Genomic DNA, 23320 nt, shown 5'->3' with positions numbered 1-23320 from the left:
ACAGCAAGAAAAGTGGCGGACTATCGAAACCATCTACGCTTTAATCTCAGATGCCGACATCAGGGACTCACCCCTTGTAGCCTACGCCTCTGGGTTCCACCGTAAAAATTCACAGAGCCAACAAGATTTTACAAAAAGCCCAAAAACATCTACTAAATGAACAGGTCAGACAGATCAACTTTACCATTGATGCCCTTAAGCAGAAAGTTGAACACCTGAAACTGAGTCTGGCAAAAGAACTGCCTGATGGAACCCTGGAAAGGGTGGTTGTGTTTGTTGAACGTGCACAGATTGCCCAACACATTAAGAGTAAGGAGCGACAAATAAGCAAATTCACGAGGGGGGCGGGCTCACAAGATGGACGCGGATTAAATGCGCTCCGACTAAAGACCATCTCCTACTAGCTACGACAGGCGCATCAGCACAGGGGTGAGCAAAACCCATGCTATCAAGGCGATAGGGACAGAAAAAGATAACCAAAAAGGTTACCGCATACTTTGCACAGCGATCACATTCCCCTCCACGGGGTTCATCCTCCGCCATTTTGGAACAGAGGCTGCGAGATCCTTCACCTCCGCAGACGGCCATGTCCTCCTCAGAGATCGATGCGGCTTCCGCTTCAGGGCAACAAATTAATGAAATGCTGACGGAGTTGAGAACAACACTCCAGGGAGACCTAAAGCAACTGGCGACAGATCTCAGACGGGAAATACATGATATCGGCGAGCGTACAGCCCACATCGAGGAAAAGATGTGCGAGTTTGCCGAGGCCCACAACGAATCCTGTACAAAAGGGCAAACTGAAGCCGACACACTCCGTGACAAGGTAAATGACCTCGAAGACAGATCGCGTAGAAATAACTTGCGACTGAGAGGTATACCAGGGTCAGTTCAGGCTACTGAGCTAGAGACTAATGCCAGACGCTCACGCATTAGAACTCTCTATAGACCGCATACACAGAATCCCCAAACCAAGGGCAGCGCCAGAGAAGGCTCCCAGAGATGTTATTGTGAGACTTCTGTTTTTCCAAACCAAGGATAAACTCTTGGCCTCTGCCAGACAAAAAAAGAATTGGCCGCCAACTTATCAACAAATTGAGATCTATACTGATCTTTCCAAAGTTTTTTTGGCCGCAGCCACTGAAGCACAGAGGCCAGAAAAAATATGCTATATAAATGCTGAAAATAGTCATTTTTTGCCATACGTTGACTCAACGTATATGGCAAAAAATGACTATTTTCAGCATTTATATGGCATATTTTTTCTGGCAACTGTGCTTCAGTGGCTGCGACCAAAAAAACTGGGCAAACAATGCCTACAAGGTCAACGTATGGCAAAAAATGACTATTTTCAGCATTTATATGGCATATTTTTTCTGGCAACTGTGCTTCAGTGGCTGCAACCAAAAAAACTGGGCAAACAATGTCTACAAGGTCAACGTATGGCGAAAAATTACTATTTTCAGCATTTATATGGCATATTTTTTCTGGCAACTGTGCTTCAGTGGCTGCGTCCAAAAAAACTGGGCAATAATGCCTACAAGGTCAACGTATGGCAGTTGTTTAAAGAGAACAGTAGATTACTAGCCAGCAAAGCTACCTAAGCTAAAATGTCCCTCAAATCCCTGCAGACTTCTGTCCCTCCAATACAGAGCAGTATCAAGCAGATTACTAGCGAGCAAACTTACTATCATCTGTCCCTGAAATCACTAACAGCTCTCCCCCTACACTATCTCTTCCAAGCACACACAGGCAGATTTTTCAGATACATTTTTGCCCTTGATCCCCCTCTGGCATGCCACTGTCCAGGTCGTTGCACCCTTTAAACAACTTTAAAATCATTTTTCTGGCCAGAAATTTTTTTTTTAGATGTTAAAGTTCGCCTTCCCATTGAAGTCTATGGGGTTCGCGAACCGTTCGCGAACCGCTCGCATTTTTGCGCAAGTTCGCGAATATGTTCGCGAACTTTTTTTCCGACGTTCGCTACATCCCTATTGAGGATACACTAACATATTGTACTTTTTCTTTCCCATTTTTTTTATACTTTTGCCGATAGCTGACATGTTTACCTGTTTGATGTTGGTTTTATATGCAAATGTACATTTCAAATTGAGATATCTGATTCCTGAGAGAAACCATAACTCTATGATGTTGTATATGTCATTGCATGACCATTTCTCTTTTTCAATTATTGCAAATAAAACTGAAGTTTTAGAAAAAAAAAAGCAAATTCACCACGTTACTGTCATGTCTTCAGAAAAGGACTGAAGAACTAACCTGGAGGCAGAAAGATGAGACACCAAAGAACACCAAAGACACGTGGGTTAGGAACCTATCAGATAGGGTACTAACTCAGCCGGAAAAGGACGTGCTAGCCAAGGGGTTAAATTATGCAGTGACACCACAACCCATCCCAGTAGTTGAACTCATCACTGCCACAGAATCTGCTATCAAAAATAATCACTTGAACAAGGAAGAAGCAGAACAACTCCGGCTAAAAGTGTCAGCTGCTTTGGCAAGTGCCAGAACACCTCCCTCTAACCTTAGTACACAAGAGAGGAGAGCGTTCAGTTCTCAGTTCTCTGAGTAAGGACCCGAACATCACTATCCTGCACAGTTGTGTTGTGCGACACAACTGACTACGACTGCAAGATAACCACTCTACTCAGTGATAGCAATACAAATGAACCCTTAAGGAAAGACCCAACCAGTGGTTACAAGAAAAAGGTAATAGGTTGCCTACAACAACTTGAAAAGGAGAAAGCCATTGATCGAGTTTTATACCACCGCCTGTACCCCAGAGAAGCTACACCATGTTTATACGGACTCCCCAAGATACACAAAGAAGGAGCCCCACTAAGACCCATTGTCAGCAGCATAAATTCAGTGATATACAATATTGCAAAATTCTTGGCTAACATCTTAGCCCCGTTGGTAGGCAATACAGTGCATCATATCCAGAATGCCAAAGAGTTTGCAACCAAGATTCACGGCATTACACTAGAGGCAGAAGAAACAATGGTATCATATGTCACTTCTTTGTTCACATGTATACCTACTACAGAGGCAATTGAGACTGTAAGAAATCGACTGCAACAAGATAACACCCCCAGCAGCAGAACAAAGCTCAGTCCCAACCAAGTATGTTTGTTGCTAGATTTGTGTCTTAACACCACATACTTCATGTACAAGAACCTTTTTTATAGACAGAAACATGGCTGTGCAATGGGTTCTCCAGTCTCTCCTATTGTAGCAAACCTGTACATGGAGGAAGTGGAAAGGAGGGCCTTACTTACTTTCCAGGGAACTACACCGAGTCACTGGTTCAGGTATGTGGATGACACTTGGGTTAAAATCAGATCCAATGAAGTGGTGGCCTTTACAGAACACATTAACTCAGTGGACAATAACATCAAGTTCACAAGGAAAGATGTCCACGAGAACAAACTTGCCTTTTTGGACTGTTTGATATGCATCCAAGAGGGGGGGTAACTTGAAGACGGAAGTATACAGGAAACCCACTCATACGGATCAATATCTGTTGTTTGATTCCCACCATATGCTGGAACACAAACTGGGTGTCATTAGAACTCTGCACCACTGGGCGGAAGTTGTGGCAACTGATACAGAGTCCAAAGACAAAGAGCAAAAACATCTTAGAGGAGCTTTGAAAGCATGTGGCTACCCAGACTGGGCCTTTGTCAAAACAGCAGCAACCAAGCCCAACATGAACACCAATAGAAATAACCGCCTGGAGACACATAGTAGGCGAAACATAGTCATCCCATATGTAGCTGGAGTGTCTGAGAAACTCAGGAGGATTTTCAACAAACACCACGTCCCTGTGTTTTTCAAACCTAGCAACACACTGAGACAAAAACTGGTACACCCAAAGGACCCAACCCCTAAAGAAAAACAAAGCAATGTGGTATACGGAGTCCAGTGTAGCGAGGAGTGCACAGATCTATACATTGGGGAGACAAAACAACTGCTCACCAAGCGAATGGCTCAGCATAGGAGGGCGAACTCTACAGGGCAAAACTCAGCTGTCTTTCTACACTTAAAAGACAAGGGACACTCCTTTGAAGATAGCAAGGTCCAAATATTGGATAAAGAAAACCGCTGGTATGAACGAGGCGTGAAAGAGGCGATTCATGTCAAGGTGGAGAAACCATCCCTAAACAGAGGTGAGGGCCTTCGACACCACCTGTCTGCTACATAAAGTGCTGTTCTAACATTTGTACCCCGGCGGTTTCAGAACACTTCACATGTCCATTCATCCAACTCTCACAAGTAACACCTCTTTCTAGGAATTGCATGACACATTGGATAATCCTATCACAGTAACTACACAGAATCTACACCTCTGTGAATTTCTTCAGATGTCACCTCTTTGAAGAGTTACAATGTGCCATTGTGATTGGATTAGTGGAAGAGTTTATATGCCAAGAATTTCCCACACCAGTCAGTTGAACTGAGGAAGCTGCTCGGATGAGTAGTGAAACGTCTTCATTGATTACTCAGCAAGTCCAGTTGTTTTTAGATTTACCTATACAAGAAGGCAAATGTTTAAAAAACTATAGAAAATAAATAACGAAGACCAATGGAAAAGTTACTTAGAATTGACCATGCTATAATATACCATAAGTTAACTTAAAAGTGAACTACCCTTTAAGGTATGAAGATCCAAATTATGGAAAGATCCATTACCCAGAAAATCCCAGGTTCTAAGCATTCTGGGTAACAGGTCCCATGTATGTCTAATTCACATCTCATGATTTTACAACATTTTATTGTCATATTTTATTGCATATTGCAAACTTAAGCATTAAGCACTTTATTGTTTTTCAGATGATCTTTAATTGTGGTCATAGAATGTCTGCTTTAACTAGTGTTACGCACACACTCATTTGAGAAATGGGTGTGGTTTGATGGTGGTTAATTGGTGGTGATTTTGTAAAGCACTTTTTTTTTATATCTCGGTTTTATTTTGATAAAAGTCCCTAGTGAGGACCGAAATATTCAATCAATAAATGTTCCTGGTGTGCATTAGCATTCCCTAAATCAAAATTTCCTTTAGTATAAATATTCCCAGATTCCAAGTTTCCTATAAGGATAAGGAGAGCTATTCTTATAAATAGATATAATTATTCTATAAAGGAACATGTTCCCCATATTTTCAATGAATGCTTACTTGTTAGATTATTTTCTCTAACCATTGTAATTACAAAGTTCCATCACGCAATAAGTGTTTTATTATTTATACAGATTGTAAGGCGTCCTGCGCGCATCCAAGATGGCGGTGCCCAGAAGAGGCCATGCGGCCGTCGGACGCCAGCGCGACGCCTGTGTTTTCGCGCAGCGTATTAAAATCTGACGCTGGCGCCCAAAACGTGCAGGCGTCGGCGCGCATTCTTGCGCACGTCCTATGACGTCATCTGGCACGTTTTGGCGCGAAATCCTGCCTATTTAAAGACGCCAGAAGATTCTCTCAGCACCCGAGTATAGGTTCTTCTATCCTGAGTTCCTGGGTGCTTACTAATATTGATTCCTTGATCTTCGACCTTTGCCTGAAACCCAACTTTGATATCTTGCTGCCTGGACCGACCTTTGCCTGAAACCCCAACCACGTTATCTTGCTGCCTGGACCGACCTTTGCCTGAACTGACGATTCTTCTGCCTAAACCCTTTGTACCATGAACTGTGCTTGCCTAGTTGCTTCCTCCTTGGTCCGCACTCCAAACTGCGCCTTCGGGCCCTGACAGTATACTCGGGCCATGGACCCTTCTGAGGAAGCTCCGGCTCCTCCGGATTTCGGAAGAGCATTCCGTGGACTGGCTACGCGCATGGAATCATATGAAGCTCAGCAGGTCCATTTTGGTCAGGCGCTGGAGGCCATCTTAGAAAAATTGTCTATTTTTGCCGCAGCAGCTCCTGTTCTGGTGGTCTGCATTTCACCTTCTCATGGTTCAGAGCCTAAGGTTCCAGCTCCTCCACTCTACCATGGAGATCCGCAGGCCTGTCGTGGGTTTGTAAACCAATGCCAAATCCAGTTCGAACTCCAGCCTTCACAATATCCTTCTGAAAAGGCTAAAGTGTGGTTCGTAATAACTCGTCTTCAAGGGAAGGCTTTGGAGTGGGCGTCCCCCTTGTGAGAGAAGAACTCTCCTCTTACTCATGATGTCGAGCTGTTTCTCCAGTCCTTCCGCAAGGTTTTTGATGCACTTGGTCGAGTATCCACCGCTACTTCCCGTCTGCTACAGATTCACCAAGGGAGTCGCAGCGTCAGTGAATATGCCATTGACTTTCGCACTTAAGCAGCAGAGACAAATTGGAATAATGATTCCTACCATGCGGTTTTTTACCAGGGTCTCTCTACTCGCCTAAAGGACTACCTGGTATCCCGGGATCTTCCGGAGCAATTGGAAGACCTCATCACTCTTGCCATCAAAGTTGATACCGGGATGCGTGCATCTGTCAAAATATGAGAGAAGCAAGAAATTTCATCCTCCCCTGGCTCCTCGATTCCAGAGACTGTAACTTCCTACTACCCCTGTTACCGCTGCGACTGCCCCGACTTCTGCTTATACTGAAGAACCCATGCAGATCGGGGGAGCTCGCTTATCCGAAGAGGAAAAGTTACGCAGATGTACGGCCGGCTTATGCCTCTACTGCGGAGGCAAGGATCGCTTTGCCTTTAACTGTACCATGAAGCAGGGAAACTTTCGCGCCTAGGTAAGTTTGGGGAGACTCACCTGGGCGGAATTGATCCATTCCCTCATCAACCTTCTCGTCGTTTTTTGCTTCCACTAGAGCTTCAAGTCTCGGCTAAGCAAATCTTGACACAAGCATTTCTGGACTCTGGGGCTGCAGGAAACTTCCTGGACAAGGTGTTTGCTGCTCGGCATTCCTCTACTTCCTTTGACGTTTCCTCTTCGTGTTCTGGTGATTGATGACAGACCGTTATCTACAGCCTTTATCTCCCATGCCACACTAGAACTTTCCGTTATGATTGGGGCACTACATATGGAGAGACTTTCTTTTCTTATTATAAATTGCCCTTCTACACCAGTAGTCCTGGGCTTGCCCTGGCTCCAACTCCATAATCCCCTCATCGATTGGTCTGCAAATCAGATTTCACAGTGGAGTCCATTTTGTCGACAAAAGTTTTGCCCCCTAATGCAGTTTTGAAATTATCTTGCTCTTCAATAAACCTTCATTCTTTTCCCCTGGCATATCAGGACTTTGGTGATGTCTTTTGTAAAAAGTCGGCAGAAACTCTTGCCCCACACCGATCCTACGACTGCCCATTGATCTTCTTCCCGGCACCATGCCTCCTCGAGGTAGAACATACCCTCTTTCCCCTTCGGAGACTAAGGCCATGAAAGAATATATACAAGAAAACCTCCAGGGTGGATTTATACGCCCTTCTTCTTCTCCTGCTGGGGCTGGGTTTTTCTTCGTGGAGAAAAAAGATGGTAGCCTTAGACCTTGTATCGATTATCGGGGCCTTAATAAGATTACTGCCAAAAATTGTTACCTTTTACCCCTTATATCTGAACTTTTTGACCAACTCAAAGGAGCTTGTATTTTCACCAAGTTGGATTTCAGAGGGGAATACAATTTAATCCGAATCCGGGAGGGCGACGAATGGAAGACTGCATTTAATACTCGGGATGGTCATTACGAGTACCTGGTCATGCCTTTTGGACTCTGCAACGCGCCCGCAGTCTTCCAGGAGTTCGTCAACGATATTTTCAGGGATCTGCTGGGGCTGTATGTAGTCGTTTACCTGGACGATATTCCTATTTTTTCAAAACATCTTGATGAACATAGAACCCATGTTCGGGAGGTTCTTTCTCGCCTAAGGAAGAATGCCTTATTTGCCAAGCTGGAAAAATGTTCCTTTGAGACTTCTAAAATTCCATTTTTGGGCTATATAATTTCCTCTGAAGGCTTTGAGATGGATCCAGCCAAGATTTCTGCCATTCAAGAGTGGCCTTTACCTACTAGTACCAAGGCTATACAAAGGTTCATTGGCTTTGCCAATTATTATAGACAATTCATTAAAGGATTTTCGTCTAGGATCTCTCCAATTTTGTCTCTCATCCGAAAAGGTGGAAGACATGATGTATGGACTTCTCAAGCCAAAGAAGCTTTTGAATCCTTGAAAAGTTCCTTTTCTTCTGCTTCTGTCCTAAGACATCCTGACCCCCTTCTACCTTTCTTCATAGAAGTTGATGCTTCTGATGTAGGTGCTGGAGCCGTACTTTCCCAAAGACAACTCTGTGATGGGAAAATTCATCCATGTGCTTTCTTTTCTAAAAAAAATTCTCCTCCAGAACGCAATTATGATGTTGGCAATCGTGAACTTCTGGCTGTCAAGTTAGAATTAGAAGAATGGAGACATCTTCTTGAAGGTTCTGCAGTTCCTGTGACCATTTTTACGGACCATAAGAACTTGGAATATATTCAAACCCTTAAACGTCTGAACCCCAGACAGGCTCGTTGGTCCTTGTTCTTTTCTCGTTTTAATTTTGTCATTACTTTCCGACCTGGCTCTAGAAACAAGAAGGCAGATGCCTTATCCAGAAGTTTTTCTCCTGTGGACTCCTCTTTGAAGGACGAAGAACCGATTGTTCCGTCGTTTGTGGCTGCTTTGTTTCCTTCAATGGGGTCTCAAATCTTGTCTGCTTAAACTTCTGCACCTGCTGATACACCTCTTGGAGTGGCCTTTGTTCCCCCGGATCTTCGTCAATCTATTCTTCATCAATCACACAGTTCCAAGCAAGCTGGCCATCCTGGGATCAAGAAGACTACCGAGTTAATATCCCATCTTGTTTGTGGCCATCTCTTCAGAAAGACGTTAAAGAATTTGTGTCTTCTTGTTCCATTTGTGCCGCATCTAAAACCTGCTACACCTCCCCCAAGGGATTACTTTTACCACTACCCATTCCTTCCCGGCCTTGGACACATTTGGCCATGGATTTTATTGTGGACCTTCCTTCCTCCCATGGTTGTACAGTCATTTGGGTGGTAATTGACAGGTTCAGCAAGATGGCTCACTTTATCCCTCTCCGTAAATTACCTTCTGCTTTGGAACTTTCTAATTTTTTCATTCAACACATTTTTCGCCTTCATGGTTTTCCTTTGGAAATTGTGTCTGACAGGGGTTCACAATTTATTTCCATGACTGGGTATCTGAATACGTGGGAGTCGAGAATGTGGCGGTTCTAAGGACATCTATAGTGGGGTCTGGCGTTGCATTGAAATCCACCGCTACTATACACCTGCCCTTCTTTTAGTTTCGTTAGAGTGGCTGATAGAAAGTGGTTTTGGTGTTTATTCGGGGCATAAATTTTGATTAATGTGAAATCCGTGTTACCCAGTGTACACTGTAATAGTAAGTAACGGCCCGAGGGGTCAGCGACCACCCTAGACACCCATGATGGCACTTTAGCACTTATGAGGATAGAAACTCCCTTGGTCTTGTTGGGTGAGTAGGTATGAAACCTGTGTGGAAATTTCTTATTGAGAAATGTTGGTGGTTTAAGTTTGCAAAAATGCGTTTCTTGATGAAACAGAACATCAGCTTTCATGCGAAAGGCATCGTGCAATGCCTGGTTACATTTGTGAGGGGAGTTCAATCCTCTGGCATTTAAAGAGTAGAAGCGTACCATTGTGAGTGTCGAGGTAGTCGTTTAGGCCCCTGGGTATTGACAAATAGCAAATTACATGTACATCTTACAAACATATTGTGATAAATCTCAAGTGATAGCTGAATAAAACAAATTAAACTAGAATGAAACTTCAAATAAACTTCTAACTGTTGCTGGTTGGAGGTGGTATCCATAGGAGGGACCACAGAAAGTGACTCCTCGATCCTTTTCGTTGGAGTCGTCGTCGGAGCATCGATCTCTGAGGAGGACATGGCCGTCTGCAGAGGTGAAGGATCTCGCAGCCTCTGTTCCAAAATGGCGGAGGATGAGCCCCGTGGAGGGGAATGTGATCACTGTGCAAAGTATGCGGTAACCTTTTTGGTTTCCTTTTTCAGGTTCTTTTTCTGTCCCATGCCTTATCGCCTTGATAGCATGGGTTTTGCTCACCCCTGTGCTGATGCGCCTGTCGTAGCTAGTAGGAGATGGTCTTTAGTCGGAGCGCATTTAATCTGCGTCCATCTTGTGAGCCTGCCCCCCTCGTGAATTTGCTTATTTGTCGCTCCTTACTCTTAATGTGTTGGGCAATCTGTGCACGTTCAACAAACACAACCACCCTTTCCAGCGTTCCATCAGGCAGTTCTTTTGCCAGACTCAGTTTCAGGTGTTCAACTTTCTGCTTAAGGGCATCAATGGTAAAGTTGATCTGTCTGACCTGTTCATTTAGTAGATGTTTTTGGGCTTTTTGTAAAATCTTGTTGGCTCTGTGACTTTTTACGGTGGAACCCAGAGGCGTAGGCTACAAGGGGTGAGTCCCTGATGTCGGCATCTGAGATTAAAGCGTAGATGGTTTCGATAGTCTGCCACTTTTCTTGCTGTTCTTTCTTTCTTTCTTTTCTTGCTGTTTCATATTCCCGAACCAGTTTTAGAGTATTCTCTCCAAAATTAATGGCAATATGACTATGAAGATTTTCATACATCCAGGTCATGGTATATCTAGTATAGATATACCATGACCTGGATGAATGAAAATCTTCATAGTCATTTGCCTTCTTCTTCTTCTTCTTCTTACTCTTTCTAGCTTTCAGATGGGGGAACTGACCCCACCTCAAAACAAATGCTCTGTAAGGCTACATATGTATTGTTATTGCTACTTTTACTCTTTCTATTCATGTCCTTTCCTATTCATATTCCAGTCTCTTATTCAAATCAATGAATGGTTGCAATGGTAATTTTTGCAAATTGTCTCAGACTATCACTGTCTACATTATTCTAAAAGTTAACTCAAAGGTGAATAACCCCTTTAAGTCTACTAAAAAATAATTTAAACAATAAATAAACCTAATATCTTAATTTTGGCTTTAATACGGAATAATTAAATCTTAGTTGCTGCTAGCGCGTATGTGCTAATTGCAGCGAGCACATGAATGAATCAACGTGCTCAGGAGCAGAAGCACAAAAAGACTGGAAGAGAGGGGACCAGACATGGGATATGCAGCAGAAAAGTTATGTGCCTGGCACCCCCCATCTTTGCGCCCTAGGCATGTGCCCTGCCAGATAACAGATCCCATACCTGTATTATAAAAACATTAAAGAATAATCTATATAAGCAAATTCAAGAACAGGGTAAAAGAACTAATGTAATCCCTGAGGGGCACAGTATCTAAAGTCCTAATCCAAAAAAACTCTTTTTGTAGAAGCATACAGTCCCAATTAGTTCCCCTATTAGGTTCTGGTATTAGATTGATTCCCATAAATGTTAAAGTTGGTAATCTGTGTCCTTTCTTTCAAAAATGCTGTGGTTGGGGAAAATCAGTTTTACCAGTGTCAATGGCTTTTAGTTAAGGATCTTTGGTTTCCGATCCTTTCACACAAGGTATTTGGATCTTCAAACTCAAGTCTAAAAAAATCATTTATACATGAAATAAACCCAATTATTTGATTAATTATATCCCAGTAATTCTGGGATTAATTCTGATTAATTATATCCCAGTAAGGACCAATTACAAGGTAATGTTTTATTACTGGAATCCCCTTTTCTTTCTAGTTACCTTTATAAAATAAATATTCAAGTTGCAAAGTTATTATACACGAGAGACATAATGTGACTGTGAGGGGGAGGTTCCTGATTCACGATTGCATAATTTTGGTGAGTTTATATGGGTGATGACTTCCCTCAGCTTACTATTTATCATTTTGTATGCCCCAAAGTGAATGTGACTTGAGGAATTCACAAACATGCATTAATGGGCATAAATGAAGACCAGCACCATATTTTCTATTCCAGATTCAAAGTCTTTGCTGCTATTAAAAGAATGGTTCACCTTTAAGTAAACTTTTGGTACCTTATAGAATGGCTAATTCTAAACAACTTTTAAATTGGTCTTCATTATTTATTTTTATTGTTTTTTTACAATTTTATTTGCCTTCTTCTTCTGACACTTTCCAGCTTTGAAAATGGGGGTCACTGACCGCATCTAAACACAAATGTTCTGTAAGGCTATGAATTTATGGTTTTTGCTACTTTTTATTACACTTTCCATTCAGACACTCTCCTATTGAGATTCCAGTCTCTTATTCAAATCAATGCATGGTTGCTAGGCTAGTTTGGAGCAAAACTCGACCTGCACTCGACCCTAACCCACTGCTCCTTCACCAGCACCCGACCCTAACCCGTTTCCCTCTTTATATAACCGCGTCCGTTGTGATGTCACAAAAGGGGGTGGGTCTGTGCCAGTATATAAATAGAGGCAATAAGTTGCGGAACTAGGTCAGAAGATGGCCCAGGTAGATAGACACGCTCACAGAAAACACTGATTTCAGCATCTGTATCATATTCTGCATTCTCTACCCCTTATTTTAAATGAGTCTCAACCCAAGACAAAGTTGTTCCACTTGAATAGTGAATAAATGCAAAACTAAACTCTATAAAATACAATAACCCAAAGGTTAAGAAGCTCAAAGTCAAAATCCAGGTAGAAGTCAGGGTAGGCAGCAGCAAGTTCAGACAGGGCCAGCGGGACACCTTTAAAATCCTGGTGGGAAATGGCTGTCGTGGACCCAGACAAGCTCCCCACCCTGGGTGCTACACCATTACATCCATCCCAGCCCTGATCACGGCTGGGATGATCAACCCTAAAAATTTATATAATTAAAAATGCCATATTTTATATACTGAACTTATTGCACCAGTCTAAAGTTTTAGCTTCTCGATAGCAGCAATAATGTAGGACTTCAAACTTGCCACAGAGGGTAACCATCTTGGAAAGTGTCTGTGACACTCACATTCTCAGTAGGCTCTGAGCAGCTGTTGAGAAGCTAAATTTAGGGATTGTTGAAAATTATCAAGCAGAAAAGGAGGTTGGCCTGTAATATAAGATGATGCTACAGGGCTGATTATTAAATTCTGATGCTAATCTCACTGGTTTCTGTGCTGCCATGTAGTGATTATCTGTATTAATTATTAATACTGTGACATTTATATTCTATGTGTCCTGTATATTGTGAGTTGGTCCCTAAGCTCGGTAAGTGACATCAGCACAGAGCATGTGCAGTGAATCAGCAGAAAAGAAGATGGGGAGTTACTGGGGCATCTTTGGGGACACAGATCTTTACTGCTAAAGGGCTGTGGTTGCCTTGGGCTGGTACAGAAGCCTAAAACATAATGTACAACATTTCTAGCCTACTTCTTTAGTTAAGCTTTAATTCTCCTTTAAGCCTATGTATTGTTGAGTACTGTGGAGAGAAGAGATAGAAAGTTGCTGCTTTCCTTTGCATACACTAAAATATAATTTTCTTACCATCTTGCTGTTGTTTTAAAAATAGCAGGTCATAAATACAGTATGTATAACTATTGTTTATGTTGTCCATTTAGTTTGATATTTATATAAAGAACTCTAAAGCAAATCAGTGCTCTAAAATATTTAAACAAGTGAAGTGCAGACCCTTCATGCCACAATTACTCGAAACAAGAATTTTTTTCACTGACATTTTATTCCAGGACTGAATATTTAATTAAATTACATTTGACAATGTAATTTCTGTACTTCTTATAGGACTGTTTTAGTTGGAGGCAACAATCTCGTCAACCCAAGAACGGAGAACTGTGACACGGGCATACACAGCTGGAGTGCTTGTTGAGCAACTGCTGCTTCCCCAGGACACAATGCCAACAAGTGACCATGCACCGCTGTCCTGGCATACAAGTGGTCCACCAGAATCACCCTGTGTGGAAACAAGGGAAACATCTACGTCAAAAACAATACTGTACTATTAGAAATACTTTATAAAAGTTAGAAACTATAAGGATACATTTCAAAGAAACTTTGAAACATACATTATAATACAATAAGTTAAAATGATCTGATACAGAAAACAGCTATGATCAGTGGTGTAGCATAGCATAGGCATTCCATAAAGAGAAAAAATGGAGAAGTTAGCTGAGGTATAAGGTTATATTATGGTAAAGTCTATGGAGAGTTGGGTTGATCCAATAGCTAGTATTAATATAAATGTTAAATATACAAACCATGCAGGAGGAGGAGCCAGCAGCACCAGCGCAGATCATTGTGCCAAGGATATTAGTTCCCCAGTAGCTCTTGCACTGATCGTTTGTCAGCAGAGGCAGAGCAGTTTGCTGCAGTTGGTTTGGTGTGGTAAATGCTGTAAGAAGAAACCAAAAGCAACTGTAATCATGGATTTAGCCCAACAGCATACTTGAGATTTAAGAAAATTTTCCTTAAGCTCTCACTTAGATTTATCACAATTTACTATAAGAAAATTGCAGCTCTATTTTCACCCTTTGGTTATTAGAAATCCTGTTTATACTGATTTCCATTTTTCCCCATCCTGTCTTTTCTTTCATTTTCATATTGTTTACTCCTCCACTCCTAGCGCTTGTTTAGCCAGCGCAGGGCTTGTGAGGATGATTAAGTAGCATCCCCTTTTTTAGAAATGGGTAAGGCTCTAAATACGCATGCACATTTAGTGGAAGGCTGTACCAATGGCCATATTTAATAACAGGCATTTTGATATATATTAAAATAACAGACTAATCACGAAGGAGAGAGTTTTGACAATCATTTAGATTTCTATTAATCTGTTTTAAATCTCTGTTACCAACTACCACCCCTTCACCACCACCATAAAATAAAAGGGATTTAGCCTTTGGATCTCACAGTTGTATCTGGTCTTTCCCCAGCCACTGGTAACACAGATGCGTCCTCCAACATAATCCTCTCCAATATTAGCCAGACAAACTGGAGACACAGATGGGCTGAAGACAGCTGGAGTAGCCAACTTAATTAGGGAAATATCATTGTTGATTGTGTTGGAATTCCACTGTGGGTGTGTGAAGACCTGTTGCCAAAAAAGTCAATTTAATTAAACAGACATATTCTACAAAATGTTTTTATTGATGATACAATGTTTGCTGTTTGGCTATTAAAAGAACAGTAACACCAAAAAATGTTAGGGGCCAATTCACCAAGCTCAAATGAAGGATTCGAAGTAAAAAAACTTCAAATTTCGAAGTGTTTTTTGGGCTACTTCGACCATCGAATGGGCTACTTGGACTTCGAATCGAAGGATTCGAACTAAAAATCGTTCGACTATTCGACTATTCGATAGTCGAAGTACTGTCTCTTTAAGAAAAAACTTTGACCCCCTAGTTCGCCATCTAAAACCTACCGAACCCAATGTTAGCCTATGGGGAAGGTCCCCATAGGCTTTCCCAAGTTTTTTTGGTCGAAGGATAATCCTTCGATCGTTGGATTAAAATCCTTCGAAACGTTCAATTCGAAGGATTTAATCGTTTGATCGAAGGATTATTCCTTCGATCGTTCGATCAAACTATTTGCGCTAAAATCCTTCCACTTCGATATTCGAAAGTCGAAGGATTTTAATTCCCAGTCGAATATCGAGGGTTAATTAACCCTCGATATTCGACCCCTGGTGAATTTGCCCCTAAGTGTTTTAAAGTAATGAAAATATCATGTAGTGTTCCCCTGCACTGGTAAAACTGATCTGTTTGCTTCAGAAACACTACTTTAGTTCATATAAACAAGCTGCTGTGGAGCAATGGCGGAAATTGAAAAACGGCTATATAGTTACATAGTTACATAGTTACATGTTAAAAGTTAAATTGGGTTGAAAAAGGCAAAGTCCATCAAGTTCAATCCCTCCAAATGAAAACCCAGCATCCATACACACACACCTCCCTACTTTTAATTAAATTCTATCTACCCATACCTATACTAACTATAGAGCTTAGTATAACAATAGCCTTTGATATTATGTCTGTCCAAAAAATCATCCAAGCCATTCTTAAAGGCATTTACTGAATCAACTATGTAACTATGTAACTACTTTAGTTCATATAAACAAGCTGCTGTGGAGCAATGGCGGAAATTGAAAAACGGCTATATGGCACAGATTAACTAATGGATAACAGATAACACCATTAGAAAGACAGAGCTCATTTGCTATCTGCTGTTTAACCTGAGCCTTTTCTCCTTTGAATGGCTGCCACCATTGCTACACAGCAGCTTATTTATTTAAACAATAGTAGTGTTTCTGAAGCAAACACAGCAGTTTTACCAGTGCAGGGCAACACTGCATTAAATTTTCATTACTTTAAAACACTTTAATTTACTGACATTACTGTTCCTTTAAGTGCCCTGAATGTTCACGTGATCAACTGTCAGAAGGGCTCCATCCTGATACATGTGTAAATAGTCTCACAATAATTACACCCAATCCTTAATCAGTTTTGGCAGAATTACAATCCTGATTTATACTGTATATGCTTTATATAATAACAGGCAACCCAAGTCATTCTGAAGTACATTGAGTAAATACCTTAGCAACAGCAAGAGACTGGATTTTTTCCACGTTTGAACCACGGTCATGCTCTCCAAGAACCACTTTATCTCTGGCCCTATAAGAAGTTGTATAGAAACTGTGAGCATTACTTGTTCCAAAGGTTTTCTGCCACATTTCTGGTAAATGTCTGTATAAGGAAGTGTGGTCACCTATTTTGAAGTGTCAGTCAATATCTAAAGAACCACCGTTATAATAACTTTGAGATTGTCTTAAAGGCATTGTCTACATGAAGTATCTGACTATTAATTGGCAAATGACAGTGATAAAGCTAGGCCAAACCATGGAAACAACACCTTGACTGTTATAAACTAGACATATTGTGTTCAGAAAACTGAACTACAGAGACGAAAACTATAAAAATATGTTGTTGAATTACAAAAGTCCTTTTAATCTCAGTTAGCCTAAAAATGTTATATTTGTATATGGGATTTTATTTTCTGTACTTATTTATTTCTACAGAGAGAAGTCTCAAAGCTTACCCAACACCACAGTGAGCAGCAGTTACAACCCACTCATTGCTAATAAGGGACCCACCACAAAAGTGCCATCCAGTGGAATCCTGTAAAAACAACACAGTAATATTATTTAGAATAGTGTTTTACTATACTCCCTTTACCTCTACCTCTTTTTCCTTCAGCTCACCCCTTCTAATTCCAGAAGTTCTTCTACTCTCTTCTCTGCTCTTCTGTTTTCCTAACTGCTATCCACAACCTTCTGCTCTCTCTATTCATCTAATTTTCATTTTTGTTCTCCATTTCCCTTTCTCCATTTTTTCATAAAGGATAGGGCCTTTGAGGCATATTTATAAATTTAAAACCCATGTTAGTTGGAAGCTGTTGACAGATGTTACTATGTTTAATATAATCCTTCTGAAGAGCTTAGCAGGGCTAAAACCAGATAGTAGTTATATTGCTGGTTAAAGTTTTCAAAGATAAAGAGAATTTATTTGCATACCCCTATGAAGCAAACTTCCCATTAGAGGAAAGGATTCTTTCAAGTTACCAACTGTGATTAAACTATATTTCTACTTGCTGGTGTGTGAACTAGAAAAGTAAGTGTTGGTGATGGTACTAAATTTGCTGTTTGTAAGCCTTCACTCTTCTAACCCATGAACAATAATATAGCTCTAAAACCAGCCAGTAGAGACATTCTTAGGTAATGGAAGAACGAAGAACTGAGGGGTTCCATGTTCAGCATAAGAAATTGGTTTGGGGAATCTGAGATTACTTTTGCAACAACAAAAAACCCAGTTGTGTTACTCTTATGTGCTTAGCATTTATAGAGCTTAGGAATTGTCAAACTATATATCTTGCGTAAAAGAAAGGAAAAATAAATATATATATTCCTTAAAATTATCAAAAAGAAATTAGAACCTAAAGCAATATGATGCATATTATTGTATAAATAATGTACTATACTATAAACTTTAGTCCCTTGGTACTATATTATATACAATTAATAATGGATGGAGGGCACACCAAAACTTTCAAAAATTGGCGAGAGGTGCAAAAACAGATGTTACCCCTACCAAAGGTAACCAATGTCAATACTTAATCTACATGCTTGCACACTCAAAACAAAAACAAGAACAATTTAACACGAGGGTGGTTTGAAAAAATAATTTTTACTATTGTTCAAAAAACATTTTACATAGATAATGCCATACAACACATGGCGCAATTTACACAATGTTAAAAAAGTAGCATAGAAAATTAACCACCCATTAGTTATATGCAGCAAGCAAGAAATCAGCAAGGGAGCGGATACACCTACCAGAAAAATGAGAATGGCCCCAACGTTTCGGCACCAAGGCCTTTGTCAAGGGGATTTCTTGCTTGCTGCATATAACTAATGGGTGGTTAATTTTCTATGCTACTTTTTTAACATTGTGTAAATTGCGCCATGTGTTGTATGGCATTATCTATGTAAAATGTTTTTTGAACAATAGTAAAAATTTTTTTTTCAAACCACCCTCGTGTTAAATTGTTCTTGTTTTTGTTTTGAGTGTGCAAACATGTAGATTTAGTATATTATATACCTTTTATATTATTATTATATTAATGCACTTGTTTTGTTGCACTCCGTATTTTTCTTGTGTAAAAGTTACAGTGCAGATTGTGATATTACCTGCAGGGAGACTTGCCAAGGCCAAGAACCTGGAACTGCTTCCTCACCATTCACAATCCTGGCATAGCCAGTCACCACTGGAGCGATTTCAGGTTGGCCACAGCCTGGAGGAATCAGTAACTTATATTAGTCCAATATATAAGAAACTTGAAAATATTTCATATACACATCTATAAATAATAGTGGGGTCTGTGAAGTTTGGAGCTGAACTACAATTTCTCGTCCATTAAAAATGAATCTCCTCTCTTTTCTTATTAGCAATGTGCATTCAACTATTTGCCACAGGACTTTTTCTGACAAGAAAAATTAGATCCATAATACTGTCCCCTTCAGCTTCATGATCAAGAATGTTCTTAAACTTACCATAAACTGTGGTGGCTAAAGCCAGGCAGGATACAAGCCAAAGGAAAGCCATTATTGAAGTGGATAACTTTTGCTTTCTGGTAGAACACTTATATACTACTTAAAGAGTAGAAAAAAATATTAGAATTCAGAGCCACGTGACTGGATGAGGGGTGAAGGAAAGCAAATACTCTCCCTTGAATTTTCCAACTAAAATGGCATTTTCAAGGTTTGCTATAGATGTTTTGTTAATTTGTAACGTTTGCTGATGTTAAAAAGCAGATACCAACAACCAAAAATATGACTGGGGAATAAATAGAATGACATATGCTGCACACTCACACATTGATGTTTACTCTTGTTAACTTGTCATTGCCATCAAGGTTACATATTTGGATCAATATTTCTGTACAGCAATTGGAATTTCAATATAGAAGCAGTGTACATTTCTGATATCATTCCATTTCCATACCTTTTAATTTAGCATTTACTTTTAATTAAATTCTATATACCCATACCTATACTAACTATAGAGCTTAGTATCACAATAGCCTTTGATATTATGTCTGTCCAAAAAATCATCCAAGCCATTCTTAAAGGAAAACTATACCCCCAAAATGAATACTTAAGCAACAGATAGTTTATATCAAATTGAATGACATATTAAAGAATCTTACCAAACTGGAATATATATTTACATAAATATTGCCCTTTTACATCTCTTGCCTTGAACCACCATTTCGTGACTCTATCTGTGCTGCCTCAGAGATCACCTGACCAGAAATACTACAACACTAACTGTAACAGGAAGAAGTGAGGAAGCAAAAGGCAGAACTCTGTCTGTTAATTGGCTCATGTGACCTTACATGTGGTTTGTATGTGTGCACAGTGAATCTTACGATCCCAGGGGGCGGCCCTTATTTTTTAAAATGGCAATTTTCTATTTATGATTACCCAATGGCACATACTACTAAAAAAGTATATTATTATGATAATGGTTCATTTACATGAAACAGGGTTTTGCACATGAGCTGTTTTACTCAGTATCTTTTAATAGAGACCTACATTGTTTGGGGGGTATAGTTTTCCTTTAAAGGCATTAACTGAATCAGCCATCACAACATCACCCGGAAGTGCATTCCACAACCTCACTGTCCTGACTCTGAAGAACCCCCTAAGTTTCTTCAAATGAAAGTTCTTTTGTTCTAGTCTAACGGGGTGGCCTCTGGTACGGTGATCCACTTTATGGGTAAAAAGATCCCCTGTTTTTTGTCTATAATGTCCTCTAATGTACTTGTAAAGTGTAATCATGTCCCCTCGCTGTTAAGGGGTTATGCTGTCACCTAGTGGCAGCACACCATCCACTCATCCAGCTGGAAAAGAAACTCTCAGCATACTAAGCATCGGTATTTAAGCAACCATGTACGCAAACATGATACCTCCACCAGCCGAGATGAAGATGTCCGGCGACTTGGCTACCAACTAGGAAACATTCAAAGCTGAATTTCAAGACTTTATGTTAGCTTCCGGACTGGACGAGAAATCGGAAGAGGTACAGGCAGCCACTCTGAGGCGTCTAATGGGTGGTGAGTGCAGACACATCTATTGCCATAATCTGCATCTGACAGAGGAACAGCAAAAGAGTGCACTGCCATCTTGGACGCCCTTGAACATTTCAAGCCGACAAAGAATGTAATCTTCGAGCGCTTTGTCTTCGGATCATGCAAGCAAGAGCAGGGTGAGACGATTGACTGTTTTGTAACCAGACTGAGGGAGAAAGCAGCAACATGTGATTATGGACAGTTAAAAGATGAACTTATCAGAGACAGGCTGGTGCTAGGTATTACTGATGAAAACACGCGCCGTCGCTTGCTAAGAGAAAGGGAACTTACGTTGGCGTCTGCCATTGATATTTGCCGAGCTGTGCAGCAAACAGACTTGCGAATGAAAGTGCCGACACAGGCCAGAGCAGATGACAGTATTAATGCTACAGCTGCCCAAAAGCCAGCACTTCTAAGCACCATAAAGCCCAGCATAGCACGATATCCTAACTACTCCAGAAGCCCTGACAAGTGTAAGTATTGTGGCAGCACACACAACCGGGGGAGAGCGCAATGCCCAGCTTTTGGCATGACTTGCCGACTTTGCGGCACCCTCAACCACTTTGCAGCAGTGTGCCTTAAAGCAAAACATGACCAGCGTCAGCTACATACAGTCGACGATCAAGCGGAGCTTGAATGGGAGGTGGACAAGGAGGACAATGGACATATATACACCGCCAGTACTATGGGGCCACCCAGCTCCCGAGGAAAAAAGTGGTTTGTCAACCTTCAGCTCCATGGCATCCGACAACGTTGCCAGCTTGACTCAGGAGCAACATGCAACGTCATGAGCCTTCATGATAAACACAAGATAGCACCCAAGGTAAGACTAGTACCTAGCCAGACAAGACTCAAGCTGTATTCGGGGGAGGTGATGAAGTCATTGGGCCTTTTTCGTACGGAATGCTTCATAAAGGGTCTCCGCCACAGACTGGAATTCGAAATAGTCCAAGCAAGCCAGAACCCGCTCCTATCGGGCTCAACATGTGAACGTTTGGGTCTAATGCGTATTACTATTCCAGACGAACTCCACAATCTGGAAAGCCATACCACAGGGTTGCTAACTGAGCACCAGCTTACCAGCACATACCATGATATGTACAATAGTCCGATAGAGTCTCTACCGGGGGAAGTGCACTTTGACCTAGATCGAACTGTCACACCAGTACAATGCTCGCCACGCAATGTTCCAGTCGCACTGAGGGAAGCTGTAAAAACCCAGCTGGACAAACACATACAGGATGGGAACCTAGCCCCAGTGATTGAACCCACAGACTGGATAAGCAACATGGTTATAGTCAAAAAAGCTGACAAAATCAGAATCTGCATTGACCCAAGGGCATTGAACAAAGCGCTGAAAAGGTTCCACTATATAATGCCAACACTTGAAGATGTCCTCTATAAACTGCCCAAAGCCCGTACTTTCTCATTGGTGGATGCCCGGGATGCATTCCTACAAATCAAATTGGACACTGAGAGCAGCTTTCTTACTACATTCTGGACAACCTGGGGGTGAATGCGCTGGCTAAAACTACCCTTCGGTGTGTCTGTAGCCCCAGAGGTGTATCAAAGAAAACAGCATGAACTACTAGCCGGCTTGCGAGGTGTGGAGCCAATTGCAGATGATATACTAATAGTGGGTTGTGGAGACTCACTAGAAGAGGCCACTCGCGACCACGATGCCAACATGATTGCCCTTATGAACCGCTGCAGAGAAGTGAAACTGAGACTGAGCATCAAGAAGCTACAGTTTAAACTTAATGAGGTCCGCTTCCACGGTCATATACTATCAGCAGAGTGGTTAAAGCCAGATCCTGAGAAGGTGAGGGCAATAAAAGACATGCCGGCTCCAACCGATTCAAAGGGAGTGCAAAGGTTCATCGGATTCGTCACCTACCTGTCAAAATTCATGCCCCGCCTCTCAGCGGTGTGCGAGCCCTTGCGCAGGCTCGTGGATAAAGACATGCCATGGCACTGGCTGCCAAAGCACCAGGAAGCAGTTGATGAGGTCAAGCGACTAATTACCACAGCACCGGTACTAAGATACTATGACATTAGCAAGCCCATTACAGTTCAAAGTGACTCCAGTCAGAATGGCCTCGGATGCTGCCTAATGCAAGATGGACAACCTGTAGCATTTGCTTCCAGAGCCCTCGCTGCAACTGAGCAGAATTACGCTCAGATCGAGAAAGAATGCCTAAGCATTGTGTTTGCCTGCCACTGTTTCCACAGTTATTTGTACGGTCGGGGAAACATCACGGTTGAAACGGACCACAAACCGCTAGTTGCGATATTCAACAAACCTTTGCTTAGTGCCCCAAAACGACTTCAAAGCATGCTACTCTCGCTCCAAAACTATGCTCTGGAGGTAACCTATAAACCGGGCCCATATATGTATGTCAGTGATACACTGAGCAGAGCCAAAACACGCTGGCACGAAGCAGACGCACCTCATGCCCAGCATTCAGTCTGCAGCATGTACCGTGAAGAGCATAGAGGGCATAAACCAGGCCGACTATTTAAATGTCACGCATCAGCGTCTGTCGCAGATCAGGGAGTCCTCTGAGCAAGATGAACACCTCAAGATCCTCAAATCAGTTGTGCTCAACGGATGGCCTGATTCAAGGGCAGAGACACCTGTGACTATTAGAGAGTATTGGAACTACCGGGATGAAATAAGCTTACAGGACAGGGTGTTCTTCAAGGGCCAAT

The 23320-nt window shown here is 41.5% G+C and overlaps 1 protein-coding gene across 1 annotated transcript; it reads right to left on the bottom strand.

The window, feature by feature from the left end:
* Window positions 1–13618: 13618 nt before the first annotated feature.
* LOC121402981 (chymotrypsinogen A-like) lies at window positions 13619–19137 on the bottom strand. The gene is made up of 7 exons (XM_041590071.1): window positions 19029–19137; window positions 18666–18769; window positions 17018–17097; window positions 16515–16593; window positions 14834–15014; window positions 14185–14318; window positions 13619–13880 (listed from the first exon to the last, which is right to left on the bottom strand). The coding sequence occupies exons 1-7, from the start codon at window positions 19078–19080 to the stop codon at window positions 13719–13721; spliced, it is 792 nt and encodes a 263-aa protein (XP_041446005.1). The 5' UTR covers window positions 19081–19137; the 3' UTR covers window positions 13619–13718.
* Window positions 19138–23320: the final 4183 nt, after the last annotated feature.

Source organism: Xenopus laevis, chromosome 4L (assembly GCF_017654675.1).
Source record: "Xenopus laevis strain J_2021 chromosome 4L, Xenopus_laevis_v10.1, whole genome shotgun sequence".
Lineage (NCBI taxonomy): Eukaryota > Metazoa > Chordata > Amphibia > Anura > Pipidae > Xenopus > Xenopus laevis.
The sequence above is the reverse complement of the archived record's forward strand: the minus strand, read 5'-3'. Positions and strand labels throughout refer to the sequence as shown.